This window comes from Marmota flaviventris, chromosome 9 (assembly GCF_047511675.1).
Source record: "Marmota flaviventris isolate mMarFla1 chromosome 9, mMarFla1.hap1, whole genome shotgun sequence".
Taxonomy (NCBI): Eukaryota; Metazoa; Chordata; class Mammalia; order Rodentia; family Sciuridae; genus Marmota; species Marmota flaviventris.
In genome coordinates this window covers 48,806,330-48,832,739 of record NC_092506.1, presented here as the reverse complement: position 1 = coordinate 48,832,739, position 26,410 = coordinate 48,806,330, and the positions used below count along the sequence as shown (strand labels likewise).

Here is a 26,410-nt window from a genome sequence, read left to right as displayed (position 1 = left end):
TCTCCCATTCTGTAGACTCTCCACATGCTCTTAATTGTTTCCTTTGCTGTGCAGAAGATTTTTAATTTAATGGCATTCCACTTATTGATTCTTAGTTTTATTTCTTGAGTTTTAGGGTTCTTGTTGAGAAAGTTGGTGCCTGCACCTTTTCCCCTATATTTACAGTGTTTATTACTTCTTAAGCAGTACTCCATTTAATAATCTAGCATTGTACACATTTATGTCACTTGACATTTGATCAAAACTATTTCCATTATTAGAAAACCACTCAAAAGTTTGTGTCCTAAAGAACCAAAAGCATAATCTTAACACATATAAATGGGAGCATTTGTTACTGCCTAGATTACTGAACATTAGGAATCTTGCACAGTATTCTCATCTCATGTTCGCTATTGACATTTGGGCATGTCTCTTGAGGGGTAAAACTATTTACTCCCTAGAGCTAAAGAAAAACATTTCCTCAGATGGTTCTTTTAACATATTTGAGTGCAATTGTGATGCAGGAAAAATAAGCTTAAGTCCTGGGGTCAGAAGTCCTGAACTCAGTTCTAAACTTGTATTAAACAAGTCCTACTGATGATTGCCTTATTGAGTTTTGGTTACCTCATAGGCTGTTACAAAGTTCAAGTGCAGCAAAGCATGTGAAAGCTTTGTAAATTATAAAATGCAATATAGATATGAACTTTTATGGTAGAGATGACAATTAGGAATCTTCTTTGGTACAGCTCTTGATATATGACAGATGTATAAACACCCTATTTCTAAATATACCCACATTGGGGGTTGAGGCTTCAACATATGAATTTTGGAGGAACAAAATTTAGTCCATAACATCATTAAGTATGGCCCATTCCATTCTAGGTTCTATTCAAAACTATACTAGTCTGTTTTAGGATAATGGTTCCTAGACCTCCTGCAATAGGGTTTCTTGAGATGCTTGGCAGATTCTGTAGTCCTATTTTTTTTAATTTACATTTTAGTTTTCGGCAGAGACAATATCTTTGTTTGTATGTGGTACTGAGGATTGAACCCGGGTGGCATGCATGCCTGGCGCGCCGCGCTGCCACGCGGTCACGCTACCACTTGAGCCACATCCCCAGCCCCTCTGTAGTCCTATTTTGGGATGACAGAATTTGACTCTCTGGGATTAGGGTTCAGTTCAGTGATCTATATTTTTATCATCTGGGTAAAATGTATCTGCATGATTATTATGTACCAAAGTTTAATAATTTCTGATACAAACTGGTTGTGGTAGTGCATGCCTGTAATCCCAGTGACTCAAGAGGCTGAGACAAGAGAATTGCAAGTTTGAGGCCAACCTCAGCAACTTAGTGAGGCTCTGTCTCAAAAAATAAAAAGTATGGAGAAGTAGCTCAATGATAGAGTGCCCCTGTGTTCAATCCCCAATACTGGAAAAAAAAGTTACTGATAAAATGGAATGTTCATAGGAGTTTCTGGAGCCAAAGGGTCTATGTTCACATCCTGGATACACCAATTACTAGATGTATAATCTTTGCCAAATTACTTACTCTCTCTGGGCTTCAATTTCTGCATATGTAAAATGAAGATTATTATGACCTGCATACTGTTGTGAGAATTAGAGGATTAGAGAACTCAAGTGCTATTGTTTCTTCATATTTAATTTTTATTATTTTTCATGTTCTGATGAAACAATGACTCCATGAATATGTTCTTCACTTTAAAGTATTTTTTCTCCATTGCAATGCCATCTTCTTTATCTCTAAATATTACCCATTCTTTAGGATATATTTTAAATCCTATCTACTTGTCATCCTTCCTAATCTCCATTGTAATCTGGCTATCTCTTAGGACATTCTATTTTGTAGTACAGTTATTTGTGTATGTCTTGTACCCCACTGACCATTATAGTTGATCCTATCCCAGCAGATATACATACACACATACAAAATACACACAGCACAAAACACCAAAGTGCGCAACACACATTCCTTGAGGGTGCCTAGGACGGGACTTATTAGTGAATATTTGCTGATGGAATCAAAGGGGATCTGATTTTTCAAAGTGAAAATCCTTTTTGCAAAATTCAGGCTTTACATGCTTGTGATACAAGAAGTAGATCATAATTCAGGGGCCAGTGGTGTCTGGGAAAGTTGGAAAACAAATTTTGAAGAATGTGAATGTATGCAAGAAGTGAAACTAACATTTTTCTCCATTCTTATGCCCCCATAAGCAGATAGAAGTGGAGCCTTTAGTCCTTATTGTGAATATGGGCCCGGAGAAACTTCCTGCAATATAGCTCTGGAAGAATAAAGAGCTTGAGAGCAAGACTGATGAAGGATGAAGGAATTTTGATTGTTAGAGAAACTTGGAGCCCACAGTTTATTTTGAAACTATTTTTAGTAAAGATTTAGTCAGGTTCATTCCTATGAAGGTTTGGAAATGTCTGGTCTATTTTATAGCACAATAAAACCTCATGGTTTCCTGGTTGGCTGGTATTTGTTTAAAGAGAGCAGGTTGCTGGTCCAGACAACATTTGAGAGGTTATAATGAGGGGAAGTCTGATGTAAACCTTTTCACCTGTAAAAAGGAGAGTCACTAAGGAATAAAATCAGTCATACTCCCGAGGTTTACTGGTTAAAGAGTCATAGTTTTATTTGTTTAAAGTCTTGTGCATATTAGAGTGGATGTCAGCTCTCCCTTGAAACCTGATTACACATCTCCAAAATACAGTATTAAAATCTTGAATTAATATAAGGGTTCTTGTTATTTTTCACAGTTTGCACTTACATTTAATATAGCACCAAACTATGCTAGAGAGTTGTCACTGGGAACAGTCCAAGTATAATTCTAGTGAAGATTGATGTTAGGTTAAGAACTGAAGCACTGCAGTTAATCCTGGTTATTTAGCAGGAAAGGAACATAAACTCTTGGTTTTATCTGAATTATTTGACCAAACATTAAAAAATTCTCTAAATGTACAAGTCTATATTTTGCTTTTAATTAGTACATTTAGGTGGTTGTTTACTATTTTTAGAGTTGGTGAAAATATAGTGATTTTAAGCAAAGAATATTGGTCAAGACCATTTAAGTCATTTTATCATGAGTCTTTTAAAAAATGGAGACTTCTTATTGATTTCAAAAGGGTACAAGGGAAAAAAATCAGACTCAGATTATACTTCTCTTTAGAGCTGAATAATTTTCATTAAAAAAAAAACAAATCCTTAGAGCTATGTTAGATGTTTCTATTTGTTTCCATAATATACAGACTCTGTAATCTCACTGTCATATTCTGTATTCCTATGAGTTCACTATGAATACAGAGTAAATGCTAATTTATAGAAACTTATTTATAAAAATGTAGGAAAAATTGTATTCCAGTAAGGGCAATCTGTTGTTTTATTTTTTTTTAATACAGGAGAAAAATGGGTATGTGGATATACTGTTCTACCAGTAGCTATTCAAATTATGTTTATTTTAAAGGCTAAAACTAGTAAAAATAATGATGAAACTTAAAGGTACAGCTTTTTCCTGGCTTTCTAGAATTAAAATTTTTGTTAATGCTAACATAAGTATTAATTCATTCCTCCATTCACTTATTCACTGCTGTTTGGTTTCTTTACCTACTATGGCCACTGTTCATTATAATGTCACCAATGACTTTTTTTTTTTTTTTTTGGTGCTGGGATTGAACCCAAGGGCACTTTACCACCAAGTTAGATCCCTAGCCCTTTTTTTAATTTTTAATTTTCAGACAGGGTCTCAGTAAATTGCTTAGGGCCTTGCAAAATTGCTGAGGCTGTTCTCGAATTTGTGATCCCCTTGCTTCAGCCTCTGAGTCACTGGAATTATTGGTATGTGCTATGGTGCCCAGCTGTCTCCTCATCTTTTAGAGTATGGTGTTTTATGTTTTCTGCCCTCCTTTCTGAAACCTTCCACATTTTGATTTTTTTGTCTTTATCTTATTTGTTTATTTTTTATTTGTTCTCTTTAGTTATACATGACAGTCGAATGTATTTTTGAGATATCATACATACATGGAGTATAAATTCCCACTCTTGTGGTTGTACATGATGTGGAGTTACAATGGTCATGTATTCATATATGAACATAGGAAAGTTATGTCCAATTCATTCTACTGTCTTTCCCATTCCTATCCTCCTCCCTCCCACTGTTCTCAATCTCGTGAAGCTTTACCACCTGCCATCCCGAGTCAGCATTCACATATCAGCCTTTGGCTTATTGGGACTGGCTTATTTCACTTAACACAATAGTTTCCAGTTCCATCTATGTACTGGCAAATGCTATATTTCATTCTTCTTTATGGCTGAGTAATATTCCATAGTGTATATGTACCATATTTTTTTCATTCATTCATCTATTGAAGGGCCCATAGGTTGGTTCTATAGCTTAGCTACTGTGAATTGAGCTGCTATGAACATTGATGTGGCTGCATCACTATAGTATGCTGATTTTAAGTCCTTTGGGTATATGCCAAGGGGTGGGATAACTAGGTCAAATGGTGGTCTCATTTTGATTTGTGACACTACTCTTGCCTGGCTTGCTTTCTAGCTTTGTTGCTTCCTTCACAGTCATTTCTTTGAGCAATTCTTTTGCTCTTTGTCCATTACATGTTGAATTTCTCAGAGTTAAAAAATTGATCCTCTTCGCTTCTCATGCTATATATACTCTCCTTGGGAATACTCATTTTTCTCTCAGGGTTCCACTTCTACCTATATATTATAGGCTTCCAATATATGTCTCTATCCCAGATTGAGCTTCACACTCATATATCCAATGGCAAGAAACATTTCCACTTGGATTCAACCTGTTCAAAATGAAAGTCTTAATCTTCACTCTCAACTACTCATCTAGTTCTCTCACCGCCCCCACCTCTGTGTGTGTGTTTGGGTGTGTATTACTAGGAATGAAGTCCAGGGCCTCATGAATGCTAAACAAGTGCTCTACCACTGAGCTACATCTCTAGCCCTTTTTATTTTTATTTTGAGACAGCATCTTGCTAATTTGTCCAGCTAATCTTGAAATTGGGATCTTCCTGCCTCAGTCTCCTGAGGCATGCACTACTGTACATGGATTCGTTAGTACTTCGTATCCTCATTAATGGTTTCAAGATATTCTAGTTGCCTAGGCTAGACCTGAGGTTCTTTATGCCCTTATTTCCCCCATTTTAACTCTTTAGAATTGATCAGAAAGTTCTGTAGCTATCTATTAATTTAATCCCTCTTTTCCAAATCTACCATCGCCTTACAGAGATTTAGCTTTCATTTAGCCTATTCTAATGTTTTCTTAAATGATTTTCTGAGCTTGACCTCACATTCTTCCAAACTATTATATGCAGTACCAGCTTTGATTTTTGAAATGCAGTTAAAATGGATCATTCCTTTCCCCCACTTTTAAAATCTTTATTATTATTATTTTGGTACCAGGAATTGAATTCAGGGGCACTCAACCATTGAGCCACATCCCCAGCCCTATTTTGTATTTTATTTAGAGACAGGGTCTCACTCAGTTGCTTAGTAGTGCCTCACTAAGTTGCTGAGGCTGGCTTTGAACTCATAATCCTCCTGTCTCAGCCTCCCGAGACACTGGGATTACAGGCGTGCGCTACCACACCTGGCTTTATTTTATTTTATGTTTTTATTACTCATGAAAAATAAAGTTCAGAGGCTGGAGCTGGGGCTCAGAGGTAGAGTTCTTGCCAAGCACATGCAAGGTGCTGGGTTTAATCCTCAGCACCACATAAAAATAAATAAATAAAATAAAGATATTGTGTCTAACTACAACTAAAAAAATAATTAAAAATGAATGAATGAATGAATGAATGAATGAATAAAGTCTAGACCACTCAGAATAACCTAGAGGGCATCCCATGATTTGGCTTCCACATACTTATCCAACCTCATTTTTTTTATGCCCATCCTCCCTCCACCTCAAAACACCAACCTGGTTACAGTTCCAGAAGTGTTCATGATGTTTCATGCTTTCTTGGCTTTGCATGTACTGCTGTCTAGATGCTTTACTTTCTTGTACACCCAGAAAGTCCCTATTTATTTGTCAATACCCAGGCTAACATCTCTTCCTCTGTGAACTCCTCTTTGTCCTACCAACATACTTGGTAAGAACTGTGAGAATTTTTCATTGTGTTTCACTTGTTTTTATATTTTCTCTTCTACCAAATTGAGGACAAAAACCATTATCTTATTCATACTTATAGCTTTAGTATCTATTAGCACCTGATAATGAATGAACAAACTTTTGTAAATCATATTTTCTGGAGGCACTGGGGATTGAACCCATGGGTGCTTTACCACTGAGCCATATCCTCAGTCCTTTAAAAAAATTTTATTTAGAGATAGGGTCTTGCTAAGTTCCTTAGGGCTTCGCTAAGTTGCCCTTACTATGTTTAATGCTATTATGGATAAAATTGGTTGCTAAGGTTTGATTTTTTTTTTTTTTTTGCTTTACTGCTTATAGGCTCTAAATCAACATTTTTTTCTGCAGAATGAGAGCTAAGATATGCAGGCCCATATGATATGATAATAATATGTAGTCATTCTTTAAAAAATTAATGTATTTAAAATTTCTTCATTTATAGTATTAAAACAGAGGCATTAGCATTCCTGTATCATTTGCTTTGTGATCAAAAAGAGCTACTGATGTGTATGTTTGATTGAGGTGTTAAGACAAAGATTTAGTGGAATGAAATAACATTGAAAGTAAGCCTTAGAGCTGGGCTGTAGCTCAGTGGCAGAGTGCTTACCTAGCATGTGTGAGGCACTGGGTTTGATCCTCAGCACCACATAAAAATAAACAAATAAAATAAAGGCATTCTGTCCAACTACAACTACAAAAAAATTTAAAATAAAGAAAGCAAGCCTTAAGAAAGAGTTGAACAGATGGTATAATCTGGAGATCTTTTTGGAAAACTCAGAATGAATAGAAACTTGGGCAGGTCTGAAAAGATGGAGGAGGGTAAAGAGGGAGTAGATATAAGACAAATAAACTTATTTACATTTAGTGAGTATCTATTAATTGTTAGTTATAGTACATATGTCATTTACTTTATAACCCCAACAGTGGGATGTTGTTATCCCCAATTTGTAGATAAAGTAGGTAATATGAGACATTAAGTAACCTCTGAGGTCATGAAGCTACAATGGGGTCACTAGATCAGACTAATCCTTAAGTTTTTTTTTTTCACATCATGCGACTTTGCCTTTCCAATAAAAATTCCCAGAGCTGCTGTGCTGCTGTGTGCAGCTTAGTGACACACACAAAGACACATTATTTGCTCCTATTTGCAATGATCGTATGTATTTGGTTCACATAGCAGTTGAGATTAATATGTTTTTATTTCCAATCTCATCCCACTTAAAGAACATTAATGAATAGCCTCCCATTAATTGATGATACTAGATAATGAATGGATGAATTCCCTTGAGTTTCCCTTGCAAAACATCATGAATACATTTTAAGTAGGTCTGGTGGAGAAAGCATATTTCTCAGTTTTTCTTTGGTGTACCCTGCTGCTGGCTCCATTTGGAATCCAGAAATGACTGCTGTCTGGGGCAAAAGGCAGTTTGCTCTTGCTGCCTCCTGTAGATTGCTTGGCCTGGCAGTTTGTCACTCTCCTGGGCAAGTGTCCAGCTTGTGGTAGTGAGGTGGTTTTGTGGCAGAACTCCACAATTAACCACAAGTTCAGTGTCAACGGTAGGCTGCCACCGTAGTGGCTGTGATCCTTCAGATCTGCTGGGATAGCCAGAGCTGAAGAAACTACTGCTTGTCTAAGGAGGGAACAGGAAAACTTGGAAAGAGTCTGCATTGCTGTTTATTGTTCAAGGTTCAAGTTTTAGGTTTAAGACAAAAAGTCTAGAAAATTTCAGATTAATAGTTAGAGATTTAAGATATTTACCAGTTGTTATATTTCAAAAGTATAATAGTGAGTTTGTGGCATAGACATAATCATTGCTCTGAAAACTAGAAATTGGAGAAGAAAAACTCTTAAAGTACTAGAAAATACTCTTTCATAGCAAAAGACATCCTGGTACCATCATTTGAATTAAAAAAAATCACCCACACATCTCTAAAACAATTATTTTATGTTGGAGAATAAGTAAAACATAAACATGTATAATGCTTTTTGTAAATCTATGAGAAAATATTAAGAAAAAATATTTTTCAGCATATGGAAACTTTTTTCTTTTAAATCATATTTTAAAAGTTTTCTATTAAAATTCATTGATAAAGCAAAAAAGCAAGGGACATACAACTAAAAATCTGATTAAGATTTTTTTTTGAGAAATATAACTACACTTGAAAAATTCTGAGCTGTAGGCTGAATACTGTGCTAGGCAAGGAGGGTGAACTAAGATTGAATAAGACAGAATTCTTTGGTTTGAAGACTATATTGCAGAGGTAGCCATGCAAATAAACAGACATAAACTTTTTTATAACAAATAGCAAAAATAAGCTCCACTTCCTATTAAGGCCATATCATTTCTCTAGCCCTATCATACTTTTTTCCTTTTCCCACATACTAGAAGTTATCCAAATGTACCAGGGTTGCATTCTTCCATATTTGCCCTTGTGCCTTTGCCCAACTTATCTTTTTTTCCACTGTATTTGGATAACTTCTATTCACCTTTCAATATTGAGCTCAAAATTCACTTTTTTCAACTCCCTCAGAATTTTACTCCTTACTCACTCTTCCCTCCATGGTCTAGGGTAGGTGTCCCTCTTCTGAAGGAACACTAAACCCACTTACCTCTCTATCACAGCTCCTGTTACATGGGAAATTAGTAGTCTTTTTACTGTTCTACCTTCCCCTGCACTATGAAACCACACCTTCATCACTAAATGTCATCTAGCAGTGTCTAGAACCATGAGAGGCACTTAATAAATGTTGAATAAATGAATGCATTCATTAATGAAGAGACATTAAATGTTGGAGGGGGTGGTACAAAGAGAAAGGTGAAGTGAAAGAAGCAAGAGAATTAAATATAAAGATGAAAAGGAAGAGTTGGTGGAGAGAGGAAGAAAGACCGGAATACAATCATCTGCACAGACAATGGAGACAGAAAGGAAGACAAGGGAGAGGACTGGAACAAATATGGAGAAGGAAAAATAAATAGAACAAGATGAGGCAAACGTACAGTGGGGACATTATTCTTTTTTTTTCTTCTTTAATAGTCCTTAAGCACCATTCTCAATGGCTTTTATTGTATATTCTGTTGTGCTTTTTAATAGTCTATGTGCATATGCCCTATTTCCTAGATACAGCAATAACTGATAAATCTGTGAAGGAACTTTTAGTTTTTAACATTCTAAGAATCATCTAGCATAGTACTCTGCAAATCGGGAGCACTCAAAAAATACTTAAGATAAACTAAAAGAGTAATAGGGAGGCTCAGATTCTGAGATGGGTATTAGTTGAAAGGAACATAGGTATTGTCAATATACTCATGCAATTGAGTTGCTATTGCACATTGAAAAAAGAGTTATTCTTTCTACCCTGGAGAAAAGATAGTCTGTGTTATTTTCCACTCTTATATTTGTGAATGTCAATTCTTTTAAAATTTTACAAGGTTTTCATGTAACTGAAGGAGTGACTCTAGTTTTAGAAATCTGGAATTTCAGTGATATTGGTTATTTACTGCCTATTCCTGAAAGTTTCTTTGATATTTAAAATTTGTCAGATCACTTTGTATTTTTATCTCTGAGAAATTAGGATTGTTTTATCACTTAATTCTGGAAAGTTGCATTTAAAAAGTGTTCCCAGTTCTTCTAGGCATTTTCCTAAATCCAATTGAAGTCCAATTGGTCTGTATTTTGAGCCTAGGGTTCCAAAGATGGGGTCAATTCAGAATAGAAGGTGCCAAAGATCTACTGAGTAAAACTCAGGCTCTGGGACTGGACACCTATACCAAAACAAGACCAGTCTCCTTTTATTTGTATAATATTTCTTTTGAAAATGTTTAAAACCATACTTGAAAGGTGACAGGATAAAACAGAATGATAACAAAAGGCTATTAAAGGGCTGGTAACTATTATTCTTCTCTTTCCAACTGCTCTTAGCAAATCTTTAGAGGTTGTTCCACAACTCATCCTGAGAGTCAGATCCTGAGGAGCTGCCTGATTATGAGACTTTTGTCTGACAAGCAGTAATGGCCTAAATCCTATACTTCATTTAACTCCCTGTCCTACTTCTTCAACTTATATTCCATCATAATAAGGTTACTAGAGGTGCAGCTACCAAGATCCATTTAAAAATGGGGAGTATTGCTCTAGAAACGGATTTTCTTTACATTTGAATTTTGGTTAGGAAATAATCCTGTCTTAAAACAAAGGTTGAAGGCCCAAGGCATGAGTGTGGGAATTACACTTACTAGAAGATAGGGCAGGAGGGAAAGAGGGGCTGAGACCTAATGTAAGACCCAGTTGTTTCTTTGAGAATTAAGGTTCCAGGAGAGGACAGGGAATTACAGGGAGGCAGGGCAATTTCCATGCAGCAATGGTTAGCCGCAGAGGTCCCAGGTGGAGTAGGCTCCAACAGTTGGGTCAAGCCTAGTAATGGTATGTCCCAACTGGTACTTGAGTGGAAACCAGGTGGCATCTAGAATTTCTGTCAATGTTAATGGAGACCTTAAGCTTTAAACTGGGGATTAAAGGCAGTATTAGGTCCCGAAACTGTTGAATAAATGAATGTATTCATTAATGAAGAGACATTAAATATTGTTGGAGGGAGTGGTACAAAGAGAACAGATGAAATGAAAGAAGCAAGGGAATTAAATATAAAGATCTAGGTGGGGTTCTTCCATATGTAATTGGGGCATTGGTGTCTTATTGGTATGGGTATAGGAGAACAGCAAAAACAACAAAATTCTCACCCTACAAGCTGAGTCACATGAGGGAACTCTGGGTCTATGGATACCATTATTAGAAAAAAGGAATACACAGGGGGTTACATTGCCCCAGAATAATTTGGAAAATGGGTGGTGATCACTAGGATTCCATGTCACGGATTGTCAAGTTGGAAGAATGAAAATATCCACTAGAAAGGAGAGAGATCATGGATCAAGATGTGAGCGAAAATAAAGTCAGGTAAAATGAGGCTGGGGTATAGAGTGTCAAGAAAAGCCAAAGGTATGTGATATGAGACCTTTCGTCACAATGGATAATGGTCATAAGTTCTTGAACCTAAAGACAAGAGCTAAGTAAATCTATTGGTTGTGTAAGTTTGGCAGAAGAATAATTAAATAAGTTGACCTCTAAGAAATGCAGCCTAGTAATAATCTTTGACAAAGATTGTAAACAGAGAAGGGAGTTGCTATAAACATAGCTAGCTCATTCTTTTTGTGAATATTTTTAGTTAAGTAAACTTCTGATGGTCTTTGGTCATGTTCTTACATTTTATTTTAGAATTCTCTCAGGTGCTGGGTTGGTGTTCAGAGGAGTGCACTCCAACCAGGGGTTATTGAGAGTTGGGCTTTTAGTTCTACAAACATCTTGATGACAGCTGAAAGAAGGCTAATGAATTGAGAACTACAACAATTTTACGAAGATGGCTTTGAGTTTTATTTTCTAGAAAACAGTCCTTTGGTATAAACCCCTTTATTTTTACTCATCAACACTGAGAGTTCAGTTTAATGGGGTAGTACAAATTATTCAAAGGGTGCTCTTACAGTCTAAAAGGTGAATCTTTAGGATGTCTGCATGTTTTTTGGATACAGGTATTATAGTCTTTATAAGTCATCTTAATTAAATTGTTTCATTTCACAGCTGAGAACTATGAGGCATATAAAAGTCATGCAACTTGCTTACTACCAGGGCATGAATAGCTGGGCTGGAACCAAAATTCAAGAAACTGGATTTCTAATCCATTACTGTTTCCATTACCATGCCTATCCTATCCTGGATGACAACCTCAGATTTAAAAAAGAAAACACAAAAATTTTAATCTGAATTTGTTCTAATTTTCTAATCAATTACTTCCTAAGAGAATCTACAACAGGCATTTCAGTAATGTTGGTGCTAGTTTTGTCATGCTCTTTCTTACATCCTCCAAAAAGTGTAGGAACCCTATTTTAAACTTCAATATGATAATAAGTTCTATGCATAAAATTAAAAAATGTATTTGCTGAGTTTTATTGAAATGAACTTTTTTTTTTTTTCCATTTACATGTCTGGTGGAAAAAAGATCTGATGAATTTTTATCTTCTAGGGCAAGTATTTGGATAATCAATTAGAAAACTCCAGTAAATATTTCTTTCTTTATTCAACAGAACAGGAAAAGGAATTCTGGTCCTTTATTATCTTGGTCAAACTCTTGTGCTAATTCTTGTCATTTCTGTTGTGTATGTGAACTATGACCATATACGAAAATGCTCTGCTTTAAGTCATGGCTGTGGGCAGAGATTAATTGGTGAAAAATAGGCCTGTTTGTGGGCTTTACCACACAGTAAGGTTTCTCATCTCCCTGGAAAAATGTGGAATTAGCTCTTTGAGAAATGCAGGCCATGAGGTCGAAGGGAATTTCGGTGGAGTTCTCTAAGGCAGTTATGATTGGTTAGATTCCAGAGCAATCCTTTTGGTACAGGAAAGTTCTTTTCTTTCCACTTTCAAGTCCATGTTTCCTAATGGACTAGTTTCACCAGTGCTTCACAGCATCTCATTTGGTTTCTTTCAAGGCCAACCTATCTAAACTGGGGGGTGGTCTGGAAGAGGATACAGGGACTGCACACCCATGTCCCTTCTCTAGAACATGCTGTTACAGTGAGAACGCGGGAAGAACATGTGAGACAGCACATCTATGCTGCACTGGAGGGAGGCAGGAGATGGGAAGCAGTGTGTGTGTGGCAATGGTGCAAAATGGAACAGTTCCTCGCCTAACTGAAACACGGTTCTTCAGCAAGGCCCATATGGATGCTCACAGAGGGCACATCACAGGCACTGCCTGGCCCAAGAATCCACGTTGCTGTTGGGGCCAGACCTAACGATTAGGGTTTTTCATCTGGTCTTGTGGTGGCTGGCCCTCAACGGGTCATAGCTCTGCCCACCCTGACCCTGGCTGAGGGCAGAGGCGCCAGTCCCGTCCCTCTCACTCTTAGCTCCGTATCCCTCTCCTTGGGGACCACAAACACTTTTTTCTCTTAAGACCTGTCAGAGGCAGTGACTTACTCCCAAAGAGAGCCTGCGCGCCTGGAGTCCCAGGATGGCGGCCTTGCCTCTTCCATCCACGGACGTCCCGGACGTCCGCCTCTACCAGTCCGGGTCGGTCATAGGACCCCTGCAGCCGCACTCAGCCCGGGCGGCGCTCTGCCAGCTGGGTACCCGGCTCGCGTCCCCATCGGGCGGTCGCGGCGCCGGTGGTGGCGGGATAGGGTGCGGGCGCGCGCGGGCGCGCGCGGGCGGGGCGCGCTCCCGGCAGGGACAGCCGCGGGGGAGGAGCGCCAGCCCGCCGCTCGCGCGCCCAACGGATCAGGCTGGGGCCGTGAGGTAACTGTTGCAGCCAGCGGGAGCTGGGAGGCGACACCGAGTCTCCAGTCCCGAGAGGTGCCCGAGGGAAAAGGAGGAGGCGGCCGCAGCGGTCCCGGAGAGAAGCTCCTGCCGCGCCTCTGCTCAGCCAGCAAGCATGTCGCGGACTCCGCCGCTCCAGAGCCCGCCCGGCGGGGACCCTGGGTGGCGGCGGCGGGCGCAGCCCTGACGCGTCTCGAGCCGGTGGTCTCCCCGAACGCGGGGGACCGGGGTCCTGGATCGCGAGCGGCCGCTGCGGTCGGAGCGCGGTGCGCTGAGCCCTGCGCTTCCCTGCGGTCCCGGCCATGAGGAGGGACGAGCGAGACGCCAAAGCCATGAGGTACCCGCAGTCGCCGGACGGGGCCGGCTCGCCCCTCGAGAGTCTGAGGAACGGCTACGTGAAGAGCTGCGTGAGCCCGCTGAGGCAGGACCCTCCGCGCGGCTTCTTCTTTCACCTCTGCCGCTTCTGCAACGTGGAGCCACCGCCGGCCTATCCCCCGCAGCCGCGGCGCGGCTCCCCCTTCTCCCCGGCGCGCCTCTCGCTGGGCGCCCTGGCCGCCTTTGTCTTCGCCCTGCTGCTCGGCGCGGGGCCCGGGAGCTGGGCTGCCGGGGCCGCCCGGCTGCGGACGCTGCTGAGCGTGTGCTCGCACAGCCTCAGCCCTCTCTTCAGCATCGCCTGTGCCTTCTTCTTCCTCACCTGCTTCCTGACGCGGACCCAGCGGGGGCCCGGCCCCGGCCGGAGCGGCGGCTCCTGGTGGCTGCTGGCGCTGCCCGCCTGCTGCTACCTGGGGGACTTCTTGGTGTGGCAGTGGTGGTCTTGGTCTGGGGGGGACGCGGCCGCGGCCCCGCACACGCCCCCGGCGGCGGCGGCGGCCGCGGCGGGCAGGTTGTTGTTGGTGCTGAGCTGCGTGGGGCTGCTGACGCTCGCGCACCCGGTGCGGCTCGGGCACAGCATCCTGGTGCTGCTCGTCGCCAGCTTGGTCTGGTGGGTGTCCTTCGCCAGCCTCGGGGCGCTGCCCACTGCCCTCAGGCCGCTGCTCTCCTGCCTGGTCGGGGCCGTCGGATGCCTGCTGGCCCTGGGCTTGGATCACTTCTTTCACCTCAGGGAAGCCGCGCCTCACCCCCGGGTGCCCAGCACCCTGGAAGAAAAAGTGCCTGTGATCAGACCCCGGAGGAGGTCCAGTTGCGCGTCGCTAGGAGAAACGGCAGCCGGTCACTATGGCAGTGGCAAAATGTTCAGGAGACCTTCGTTGCCTTGTATTTCGAGAGAGCAGGTAGGTGGACAGAAAGCTGGGCTCAGTGCCCGTGGGCTGGCTGCTGCATGGCGCGCTGACCTGGGGGGAAACAAAGGCGAGGGGATCAGTTTTTGTTCTGGAAAGGTTTCTTCAAATACAGAAAACTTTTTAGAAACACAGAAGCAAGTACGTTTTCTCTTGCAGTAGGAATGGGACAGCTGTTCATATTGCAGTTGTTGAAGACTTTGTGCAGTAAGGCGGATTATGTGTTGTTTGATAGGTTCACTACTCCACTTTGGGCGTACTTTGATGTTGGTCTCTTTGGTGCCATTTATCTGTTGCTGTTAACAAGGATGATAATCGGCGCGAAAACAACATTCTACCTTTAAATGAGACAACCTATCTGAATTTTATTTTTTAAAAAAATATTTATTTTATTTCTTAGTTTTAGGTGGACACAATATCTTTATTTTACATTTATGTGCTGCTGAGGATTGAACCCAGTGCCTCATGCATGCTAGGCAAGCACTCTACCACTGCGCCACAACCCCAGCCCCTATCTGATTTTTAAACGGGATTTTGTTATTATTGATAATAACGAGAGGAGTCATCGATCTTGTAATTAAAAGAACAGAAATGAGCTTTGGAACTGAGACTTATTTAGATGAAAAAGAGGAATGTGGGCAAATGCAAAGTTATACAGACTAACTCATGGTAATGTGTATTTGTTGCATAATTAGGGGAATGTTTTAACAATTTAACCTTTAAACCTGGTAATGTCTGGAAAGATGCCAGCACATTTCCATTTTTTTTTTTCTTGTAGGCTTTCATAGTTTTGATTTTTAAAAGAATCAAAATCATCAGGGACTGAGCATATCTTTATATAGCATTGAGATCTCTATTTGGTGTACATAACCAGGAAACTTAGTAGAACAACTGTTCACTGAGCATTTACAAAGTCAAAGTGCCTTACATATGTTGTCTCAAAGCCTCTCAAGGACTCTGTTTGATAGGTGACATTAACCTCAGTTTAGAGATGAGCCAATTGAGGTTTATTGAGGTGACCCAACTTCACAGGTCTAGAAAGCGTTGGTGTTAGGATTTGATTAGATTTTTTTAGTGCTGTGTTCTGTGCAACTTAACTGGTAAGTGCAGAGGTTTTAAGTAGGAGTATATATCATTAGTTTTCAGACTTAATTGATTAGTGATATCTTTAACCTAGCATATTGGAAACAAAATTTTCTTGTCCTTACTACATCTGAGATACTTTGTTTCTTTTCTTTCTCCTGTCATGTGTACTCTTCAAGATAATCTACAAGATAACCATGTTGATTTTATGACATGTTAAACACTGACCTGTGGTGTTCCAGTGAGACAACACTTTGCTTTTTTGATATGGCTTTAGAAGCCACTCTTATGGTCTTTAATTTTTGGTTAAATGCTTGAAAATAATGTTACGCGTTTTGTTTTCTATGTTTACTCCCAATGATAATAGACATTGCTTAGAAAATGTGTATCACGAGAAAATTGTTTTAAGAGGATTCATTGTACAGCAAAGTAGTATCCGTTATTTTCATAGAATGGAATAACTTTCGACTTTTGATTACAAGGGAATTTCTTTTAGCACATTTCATAACATTTGTAGACAATTTTGCTGAACTTAACATTACAGTTTAATATATTTTCATTGCAACTTGATGGGTGTAGTCAACTTCTAATCCTCTTAATCCAGTGGGGTGCTCTTTCCCTCATAGCAACTTTTATCAGCCTTTGACTAGGTGCGCTGCTGTGCTAGGTAGTTTCATTTTTTTAATTTGTATTAGAGGAAAATACAATTTGTGCTTCTAAAAAGGGCATATTTTCTTGGTGCACAAAATCCTTATTAACTGAGTAGAAAAATTTGGGGAGTCTTAAAATATTTGTTAATAGTTCAGGGGTTTGTACGTGGTTGCTTAATGTTTAGTGTCAGAAATTGATACTATATGGGTGTTTCTAGAAAAGAATATTTTTAACCTAGTAGAGATTGTAATAACGAGAATTTTTATTTATGCTGTTCTTGAAGTTTAATAGGATTTGTGTGTGTGTGTGTGTGTGTATGCTTCACATATATATTATGATAAGGAATTTAAGAGGAAACCAGTACTTTTATGGAAGTAAAAGATCAAGAGATTTTGTAATTTTCAATATGTTGTATATGACAATTGTAAAAATACTTTGTTGTTTCAGAGGTGAAGAAAGAAGAAAAGTATTTGAGTGGAACCTGACATAGGGGAAAATGTTCTGGACTCTTAGGCAGAGGATTGAGGACTGAGGACCCTTAGGCCGAGGAGTGAGCAAAGTCTTGACTCGCCTGTTTAACCTTTAAATTTCAGTAAACCTTTCTGAGTTTCAGGGATCCTGTAAAGCCAGGGGAATACCAGTAGATGAATTTTATAATACTTTCTTAGTCTAAAATTATTTGTGTTCAGTTAGTAAATACTTCTGGTAAAGATTAAATAAGAGTATAAAGGACCACAAATTAGTGATTTTTGAAGTTTTATTTTTCATGTTGAATATTGGTATTGCTAACCTATATTTTTTAAGCGTGATGCTTGGAAAAAATAAATATTGTGTGTTTTTTGGAAAGAGAGAACTTTAAAAAAAAAGCATATGTGTATTCATTTTTTTTGATAACAAAATCATTATACTTTCATTTCCTTAAGAATTTAAATGTTTTTATTAACATCTTAGAAACCACTTGAAAATGCATATTAATATAAATGTTTTTAATTGGGTAAGAATGGACTTAAAGTATTTTTTAATTTTGGGGATGTTAAGTACTGTGTTGAAAAATAATGGCACATATTTGTAAAACATTTGACTTAATGCATAATAGTTGGTTTAAATATTATACATGTCACTTTTTAACTAAGTTTTTTTTTTTCAAAGTATTAAGAGATTTAAAATTTAAATCTAAGTACTGCTGACTGTGTTCTGCTTTGATGGGTTAATAGAAAGAAGCACTGAGTTTGTAATCTGTCTGCCAGGAGTCAACTGAAACTAAGAAGAAGTTGTTAAAAAATCAGTTGTCTAATGAAAGCTTTGATCAGAACTAACAAATACATTTTTATTGTATATTCTACAATGTAGTTTTCAGCTTTTCAACAAGACCATTTTGTGTGGTTAGGTAAATATGGGGTTTTGAAAGGCAAGTTAGTATGTGAGATACTTTTCTATACCTAAAATGGCAAGTGCTTTTTAAATGGCTTGGTAAATATTTTAAAATTCTGTGGTCTTAATGCCCATAAATACTATTTAAAGTGTTAATTTTATTTGAAAAAAGTGTACATATGTAGTGTGAAGACTTAAAATGAGAGGGATTTTAAAGTGTACATGATTATTTAACCCCTCTAAGGAATTTGCAGTTCCCCACTGTGAATTAGTTAATTTATCCCTCCCTTCCTTCCTTCCTTCCTTCCTTCCTTCCTTCCTGCATTGGGAATTGAACCTAGGGCCTCAAACATGCAAAGCAAGCTATGTAACACTTAGCTATATTTTCAGCTCTTTTTGAATATTATTTTGGGGCAGGATCTGGCTAAATTGCCCAGACTGACTTTACATTTGTCATCCTCTTTCCTCTGCTTCCTGAGTAATTGGGATTACAGGTGTGTGCCATCATGTTTGGCTCTCACTTTGAATTTTTAAAATAATATTGTAGTATTTTTGAAATGATTTTTTGGCTTCAATGATGAGTGTTTCATTCTAATTTATGTTAATATTTTGTAGATAAATATAATATTCTGTAGATAAATAAAATATGCTGTTTATATAATAATTTTATACCCTATTTTGTCATTATGTATTCTGACATCAGTTATCAAAAACACAAATTTGATTAAGTCACTTGCCCCATTTTAAGAATGCTTCATGGCTTTTCATTGTTCAGGAGATAAAGTTCATGCCCTTGACCATTGCTTGCAAAGGCCTTCATAACCTGATTTTAGCCTTTTTGGTTTTGTGTTTTACAAAGCATTTTAGAACTTGTAAATTGTCCTGACCCTTTCTTCTATTCTTGGTTCTTTTTCTTTTGGTTTTACCATTCCAACAAGTTGAAATATCTAAGGCACAAATAAGATTCAGATATCTTCAGATAGTTAACTGACACTGAAATTAATATGAAATTGGAGCACAAAAACTTCATTATAGCAGAATTGGCCACATTTGAGAATAAAAGTTGACAGATTATGAGAAGCAATGTTGATGTGTGATAGAATATTTTAATTATATTAGATAGTAACATTTCTGTAATTTATGTTTTCATACACTGAGTGAACGGCAGCCATAAGTAAAACTGGAAAGTTTTCATGGACTTGTTTTCATGGTCCTCAGGCACTGTCTTCCACAGTGGCAGATTCTTATTCTCTTTTCACTTCCCATTTTAATTACCAGGTCAGCCTATTTTTCTAACACACTCTCCTGCCTTTTCATACCCCATCCAAAGCAGGAAGAATCTATACTTGCTGAAAAGCTTATTTTATTGTAAATGTTTGTATAGAAGATATTGGGAGATTTACAGTTTAATTGAAATCTACTTTTATATAAAAACGAAAGGAATTGAACTCTAGAGAATAAAAATTTTGGCTAAGGTTTATGCTGTGAGATATTGTGAAAACAAGTCCTAGAACCTAGATCTTGACTTCCAGTCTACCTATATTTTCCATAAAGAGCATTTGTACATGCAGTCATAATTTTCAAGATTGTACTTAATTTCTCAAGGTGTGTCCAATTGTGTAATAAAAGGCAATATCCTTGATTAAAGGAGGTGGGAGGAGTAAAGGGAGAGAGCAGGGAAAGTGTTTGGAGGGACTTGAAATCACATAATTCATAATAATGACCTTGAAGATAGATGGATTCTTTTGGGTGACTTTTTAGGATTGTAGCTAGCCTCAAACTCAAGTGGTATCAGGGACTAGTTGTATAACATATATAAATATATATATATATATATATATATATATATATATATATATATATATATATACATTTTTTTTTTTTTTAAGGAAGAAAGGGAGAGTTAAAAAAAAGAAGAATAGAAGTGAATTGACTGTTATCTGCTTTGTGTAAAGGCATTGTTCTGTTTAAACAAAAGAATCTGAACAACTGTGTTAGCCAAACAAAATTTTAGGAGATTTGGGTTCTGTCTGTAGGTAGTTCCTGATAATTTGTAACATTGAGTTGGTGTTCATCTTGTTAATTACCAGTGGATCCCTGCTTATTTAGATGGTCATTAGAAGCCTGTTCTTGGAACTTGGGACAGAGGAATGTATCTCTGAGTGTGTTTTATTTTATTTTTTTATGACCTAGAACTTTCTCTCCAGCATTGAGGTTTATTATCTTTAAAGATTTTTCTCCTTCATCAGTTACAGTATTTTTTTTTTTTTGGCTACTGCTTCCTCCTTTACATACAACTTGCATTTAGCAGATTTTCAATTTATTTGTTACAATTTAAATTTTTAATGAGAAATATCATGTGTAAAAGACTGTACACACATATTTTTATATGGTTTAAGAAAAAATAAAGTAAAATATGAAAATAAAATAACACACTACTAGTTTGCCTCCCATTCTATCTACCTCTATTTAATCCTTTTCTGCCCTAGAGATAATTGCTTTCTCCTGAGGTAGGGGGTTCCCCCTGCACCCTCCGCATTTATTCCCTTGCCTACTTTTATATTATTATAGCACTTCATGACTGTTGCTAATAATGTTTTCATTGTGTCTGTTTGAGTTTTATGTAAATAGAATCCTACTGTATGCATTCTTCTGTAACTTTTTTTTCTTGACAGTTTCTGAAATTCTTCCAAGTTGACGTGGATAGTTGTGGTTCATTTATTCAACGCTTTATAGTACTTCATTATGAATCCATTTCACTGTTTATGGACCTTTAGGTGTTTTTCAGTTGTTTGGTATTATATATCAAGCTACTATGAGTAAATGTCTCCTGATGTATATGGGTGTGTAGAAGTAGAATTGTTGGTTGTGAGGTGTGCTTATATTAAACTCTTACTGTATATGGCAGACAGAATAATGGTACCCCAAAGATGTTCATTTTCTAATTCCTTCAGTATTTGAATATGTTACTTCACATATTAAAAGGGGCTTTGCAGATGGGATTTAATGATTTTAAGATGGTGAGATCATCCAGGATTATCTGAGTGAGCTCAGGGTAATCACAAACATCCTTTAAAAGTGGAAAAGAGAGGCAGAAGAGGTCACTGACGGAGATGGGATAATGGAAGCAGGTTTGGAGCAATGCAATGTGAGGAGGAGTCACTTAGCCTGTCTTTGCTAGCTTTGATATTGTAAGGTGACCATAAGCCATAAATAATGTATGTATGCATGTATATTTTAAATTGTGGTAAAATGTATATAAAATTTACTATCAACCATTTTTAGGTGTATAGTTCAGTGATAATAAGTACATTTGCATTGGTATATAATCATCACCATCATTCATTTCCAGAACTTTTTTCATCTTCCCAGACTGAAACTTTATACCCACTAAAGGTTAACTCTCCATTTCTTCCTTATCCCTGCTCTAGCAACCACCATTTTACTCTATGAATTTCACTGGTCTAGGAACTTCATATAAATGAAATCAAACAATATTTGTCTTTTAGTGACTAGCTTATTTCACTTAGCATAATGTTTTTGAGGCTTTTGTATGTTGTAGCATGTCTCAAAATTTCCTTCATACTGTTGAAAATATTCTATTGTAAGTATATACTACATTTTCTTTATTAATCAGTTTGTTCATGTATACTTAGATTGCTTCCACTTTTTGGCTGTTGTGAAAAGTATGCTGTTATAAACATGAGTGTTTGAGTTCTTGCCTTCAGTTCTTTAGGGTATATATCCAGAAATGGAATTATTGAAAAAATTATGGTAATTCTATTTTGAATATTTTGAGGAAACACCATACTCTTTCCTATAAATGGCTGCTGCTTTATTTTATAACCTCACCAGCAGTGTACAAGGCTTCATTTTCCATGTCAACGTTTGCTATTATTTATTTTTTATTGTAGCCATCTACTGAGTGTGAAATGATATCTCAGTGTGGTTTTAATTTGCATTTCCATAAGGATTAGTGATATTGAATACCTTTTCTTGTGTTTGGCCATTTGCATGTCTTCTTTGGAGAAAGTCTATTCAAGTCCTTTTGCCCATTTTTAAATTGAGTTTGTTTTCTTCACTGTTGATTTGTAGGTGTTCTTTATTATGGATATTAACTCCTTATTAGATATGATTTGTAAATGTTTCTTCTATTACATGGTTGTCCTTCACTCTATTGATAGTGTTTTTTGATATGCAAAAGGTTTTAATTTTGATGAAGTTTATCTATTTTTTTTTGTTGGTTATGTTTTTGGTGTCAGAGAAATCATTGCCAAATTCAGTGTTATGAAATTTTCTCCTTATGTTCTAAGAGTTTCATAAATGTTTGAGCTCCTATATTTAGGACTTTGGTCCATTTTGAGTTGATTTTTGTATATGGTATAAGGAAATGGTCCAATTGATTTTTTTACTTGTGTATATCCAGCTTTCCTAAAACCATTTGTTGGCTTCTCTATTGGAAATAAATTAATCACATTATGTGAGAGTTTATTTTCTGGTCTCTCTGTTTTATTCCATTGATCTTTTCTTATTTTTTGATGGTACTGGGGATTGAACCTAAGACCTTGCACATACTAGGCAAGGGCTCCACCACTGCTTTACATCCCCGGCTCTTCCTTGGTCTTTATGTCTGTTTTTATGTCAATATTGGACTGTTTTGATTATTGTAATTTTATAATAAGTTTTGTAACCAGGAAATAGAATATCTCACACTTTGTTCTTTTTCAAAATTGCTTTGGCCCTTTAGGGGGTCTTTTGAGATTCCACATGGATTTTAGAATGGAGTGTTCTGTTTCTGAAGAAAAAGTCATTGGAGTTCATTTTTAGTATTATTGTAGTAAAAAGCACATAACTATTTATTGTCTCAACCATATTTATTTATTTATTTACCACATTGTGTTTATTTGCCTTGAGATACTGATTAAAGCTTCTATGAAGTCATCACCCTTAGCAAGATACTTAAAAACAGTACATCCAGAATACCAAGTGAACCTTTGCAATTGGTAAAAGCATATTAAAAGTTACTTGCCAATACAGTCATGCTGTCCTCCTCCCCATACCTTGTTTAAAGATCCCTGTGTTTTAGGAGGTAGCTGCTATGTTGGCCACTCAACTATCACATTGAAATAAGCTGAACTAAAAAACATACCTTTAAATCACAGTCACACAATTTTAGAAATTATAACAAGGTTACTTGTTCTAGCAATGCATAAAACAATTAGTTTAAAAATATGGTTTATTCCATCCTTATATTTAAAAAAAAGTCTTTTTTTTCTCTTTAGATATACATGATAGTAGAGTGTATTTTGACATAGTATACATACATGGAGTATAACTTATTCTAATTAGGATCCCATTCTTGTGGTTGTACATGATGTGGAATTTCACTGGTCATGCATTCATATATGAACATAGGAAAGTTATGTCTGATTCATTCTACTGTCTTGCTTATTCCCATCCCCACTTCTTTTCCTTCTTTCACCTTTGTCTAATCCAATGAACTCTGTTCTTCCCTCCCTCACTCTTATTATATGGTCTTAATGTTTTAAAATGTAAAGTTCAGTAGTGTAAGAATATTCACATTGTTGTGAAGTAGATCTCTAGAATTTTTAATCTTGTGGAACTAAAACCGTATCTAGTAAACAGCTTCTTTCTTCCCCCTCCCTATAGCTTTAATAACCACCATTCTACTTCTGTTTCTATGAATTTGACTACTTAAAGTAGTCATGTAAGTGGAATTATACATAGTCATCATTGACTTGATAGGGATTACATCCAGTTCATAGATTGTCATCTTAATGATGGTAAGTCTTCACAATGATGAACATGGAATGTCTTACTATTTGTTTTTGTCTTCATTTCTTCCAGCAACATTTTGTAATTTCAGTATACAAGTCTTTTAGGTTAAATTTGTTCCTAAATATTTTATCCTTTTTGGCGCTATTGTAAATGGAACTTAATTTCCTTTTTGGATTGTTTATTGTTATCGTATAAAACCTAACTAATTTATAGGTGTTGATTTTGTACTCTGAAACATTACCAAATTTGTTTAGTCTAGTAGTTTTTTGTGTGAAAATCTTTGGGGTGTTCAACTTGTGATCCAAACTAATGCTGCATATGTAGACTAAGAAACATCAGGTGAAATTCTTTCTCCAGAAAGAGGGCAAACTAAAACTATTTCAGACTAGCAAAAATTGAGAGTTTTTATCACCAAAAGTAAATACTTAGGCAGAAGGAAGAACTGGGATCAAGAAGGGAGGCCAATGATAAATATATAGGTAAAATAAGCAAACATTGATGTTCTAAAACATTAGCAATGCCCAATTTGCAAGGGGATACAGGCTAGAATTAAAACGCCAGAACACAGTAGTTTCACTAGATGGAAAAATTAGAATAGTATGCTTAAAAGATGTTGTTTAAGAGGAGGGTGAAGAGTCTGACTTTAGATCTTGTTATATATTTCGATAGCTAGTGCAACTGCTGAAAGGATAGATATTGAGTGGAAGAAAGGAATGAGAGATAAAAGAGGAACAAACAATATAACGGGGAAAAGGGAGTGGTGGTGGAGAAAATGACAAGGAAGACAAATATAGAATGCATATAAAAAGATGATGGAAACAAATACAAATACTGTATATTACTAATCATAATAAACATTGAGGGCAAGCTGGAGTTAAAAATAAGAGAGGTTATCTACTTGGGTTAAAGTATTTGTCCATGTACTCTTTACAAGCATAAGGATATATAAAAATAGCAAATTAAATATTGGAAAAAGGATACAAAACACAGTCTTTAAGAAAATTGTATAAAATATAAACACCAAACTAGGAAAACCCTTTATTAGAGAAAAAGTGTATCATTATATAATTATAAAAGATTTATCTCACCAAGAAGACAAAATTCTAAGTTTTTAAGTATTTAATGACATATATATCTGTATTGATACACATGCATGCATGCACAAATAATCAGCTGTTTCCAAATTCACCTACAATTGAAAGTGTTCCTGTGGGTACTATTTACATCTGTAGTTCATTCTCAACATATAATATACAGTAGTTCCCTCTCATCTGTAGTTTTGCTTTCCACAGTATCAGTTACCCATGGTCAACTGTGTTCCAGAAATATTAAATGGCAAATATTGAATAAACAGTTCATAGGCTTTAAATTGCACAACGTTCTGCCTAATGTTATGAAATCTTTTTAAAAATATTTTTTTCTTAGTTGCAGTTGGACACAATACCTTCATTTTATTTGTTTTTATACAGTGCTGAGGATCAAACCCATGTGCCTTGCATGTGCTATGCAAGTGCTCTACTGATAAGCCACAACCCTAGCCCTGAAATCTTGTAATATTCATTCCATTCAAGATGTGAGTCATCCCTCTATATACACTACCCTCCTGTTAGTCACTTGGTACATGTCTTGACTATGAGATTGACTGATGTGGTATCCCAGTTGGGGTACTTGTAGTCAAGTAACTTTTAAATAGTATCCTAATGCTGCATTATAGTAATTGTGTTTTCCAGTTCATTTCATCTCATCAAGATAGGAGAATATAGTATATTAAGGTATTTTGGGAGAGAGAGACTTTATTCACATAACTTTTATTAAAGTAAAATTATTCTGTTTTTAATTATTACTGAGAAGTCTCTTATTGTGCTTAATTTATAAATTAAATTTTGTCATAGATATGAATAGGAAAAAAACAGTATAAGTAGGATAGGGTACAATATATAGTACTTGCCACAGTTTCAGTAAGACACTGGGGTCTTGGAATATTTCCCCTGAGAACAGGGGTAACTACTATGTTATACTTGATTTATATTGTCTTAATTACTTTCACAATTAATGAGTCCCTGTTTTGAGCATTGGAGTGTTCTAGGTCCTGTGGGGAAAATAAAAAGATGAATAAGACAGTTTTGTCTTTAGGGAGTTTATATCTAGTTGAAAAAGATATATAAACTAGCTCACTACAAGACAAAATTGCATTCATGCTGTATTTCCACTCTGAGTACTTTATAGCAGAATGCAAAAGACATTATTTTTTAATCGGAATGTATTAGCAGTCCTCTTCTAAAAGTAAAGGAAGCATTCGAAGGATACATGTATAACTTAAGTAGAAACAGCCATTTGGACTGATAAACCATCTGTAGGTTAAAAAAAAAGTTAATGACACTGTCACGGAAATCAGAATGGAGAGCTGCGAGTGTAGAATCGATGTAGAAATGTTTCCAGAAAAGAAACTGGAAGGTTGTTTGAAAGTAATGTGTGGAAGATCTTGTATGCCATCTGAAAATTTTGGATTTATTTTATATTTAATGGAAAATGTTAGATATGATTTTCCAGAGAATAGAGACATTTTCCTTATTTTAGGGAAATTTGTAACAATATGAAGAGTTGATGAGAGAATCAAATGACTGGGGGCAGGGAGGCTATTATAATCATTCATGTGAGAGACCCAGAACAGTCACTCTGGTGTCTAGAAAGAGGTCTGAAGATGTTTCAGGTCT

The 26,410-nt window shown here is 37.0% G+C and overlaps 1 protein-coding gene and 1 long non-coding RNA gene across 3 annotated transcripts in view; both read left to right on the top strand.

The window, feature by feature from the left end:
- The window catches only part of LOC139706872 (uncharacterized), a 103,186-nt gene extending 100,484 nt beyond the window's left edge, over positions 1-2,702 (top strand). For both annotated transcript variants that reach the window (XR_011708548.1, XR_011708549.1), the window contains exon 3: positions 2,213-2,702. This is a non-coding gene — a long non-coding RNA (uncharacterized lncRNA). The remainder of the gene's footprint in view (positions 1-2,212) is intronic.
- A 10,799-nt stretch (positions 2,703-13,501) lies between these two features.
- Pde3b (phosphodiesterase 3B) overlaps positions 13,502-26,410 on the top strand; it is a 174,885-nt gene continuing 161,976 nt past the window's right edge. Inside the window, exon 1 of the mRNA XM_027942347.2 lies at positions 13,502-14,786. Coding sequence (XP_027798148.2) covers positions 13,818-14,786 — 969 coding nt within the window. The 5' untranslated portion in view covers positions 13,502-13,817. The remainder of the gene's footprint in view (positions 14,787-26,410) is intronic.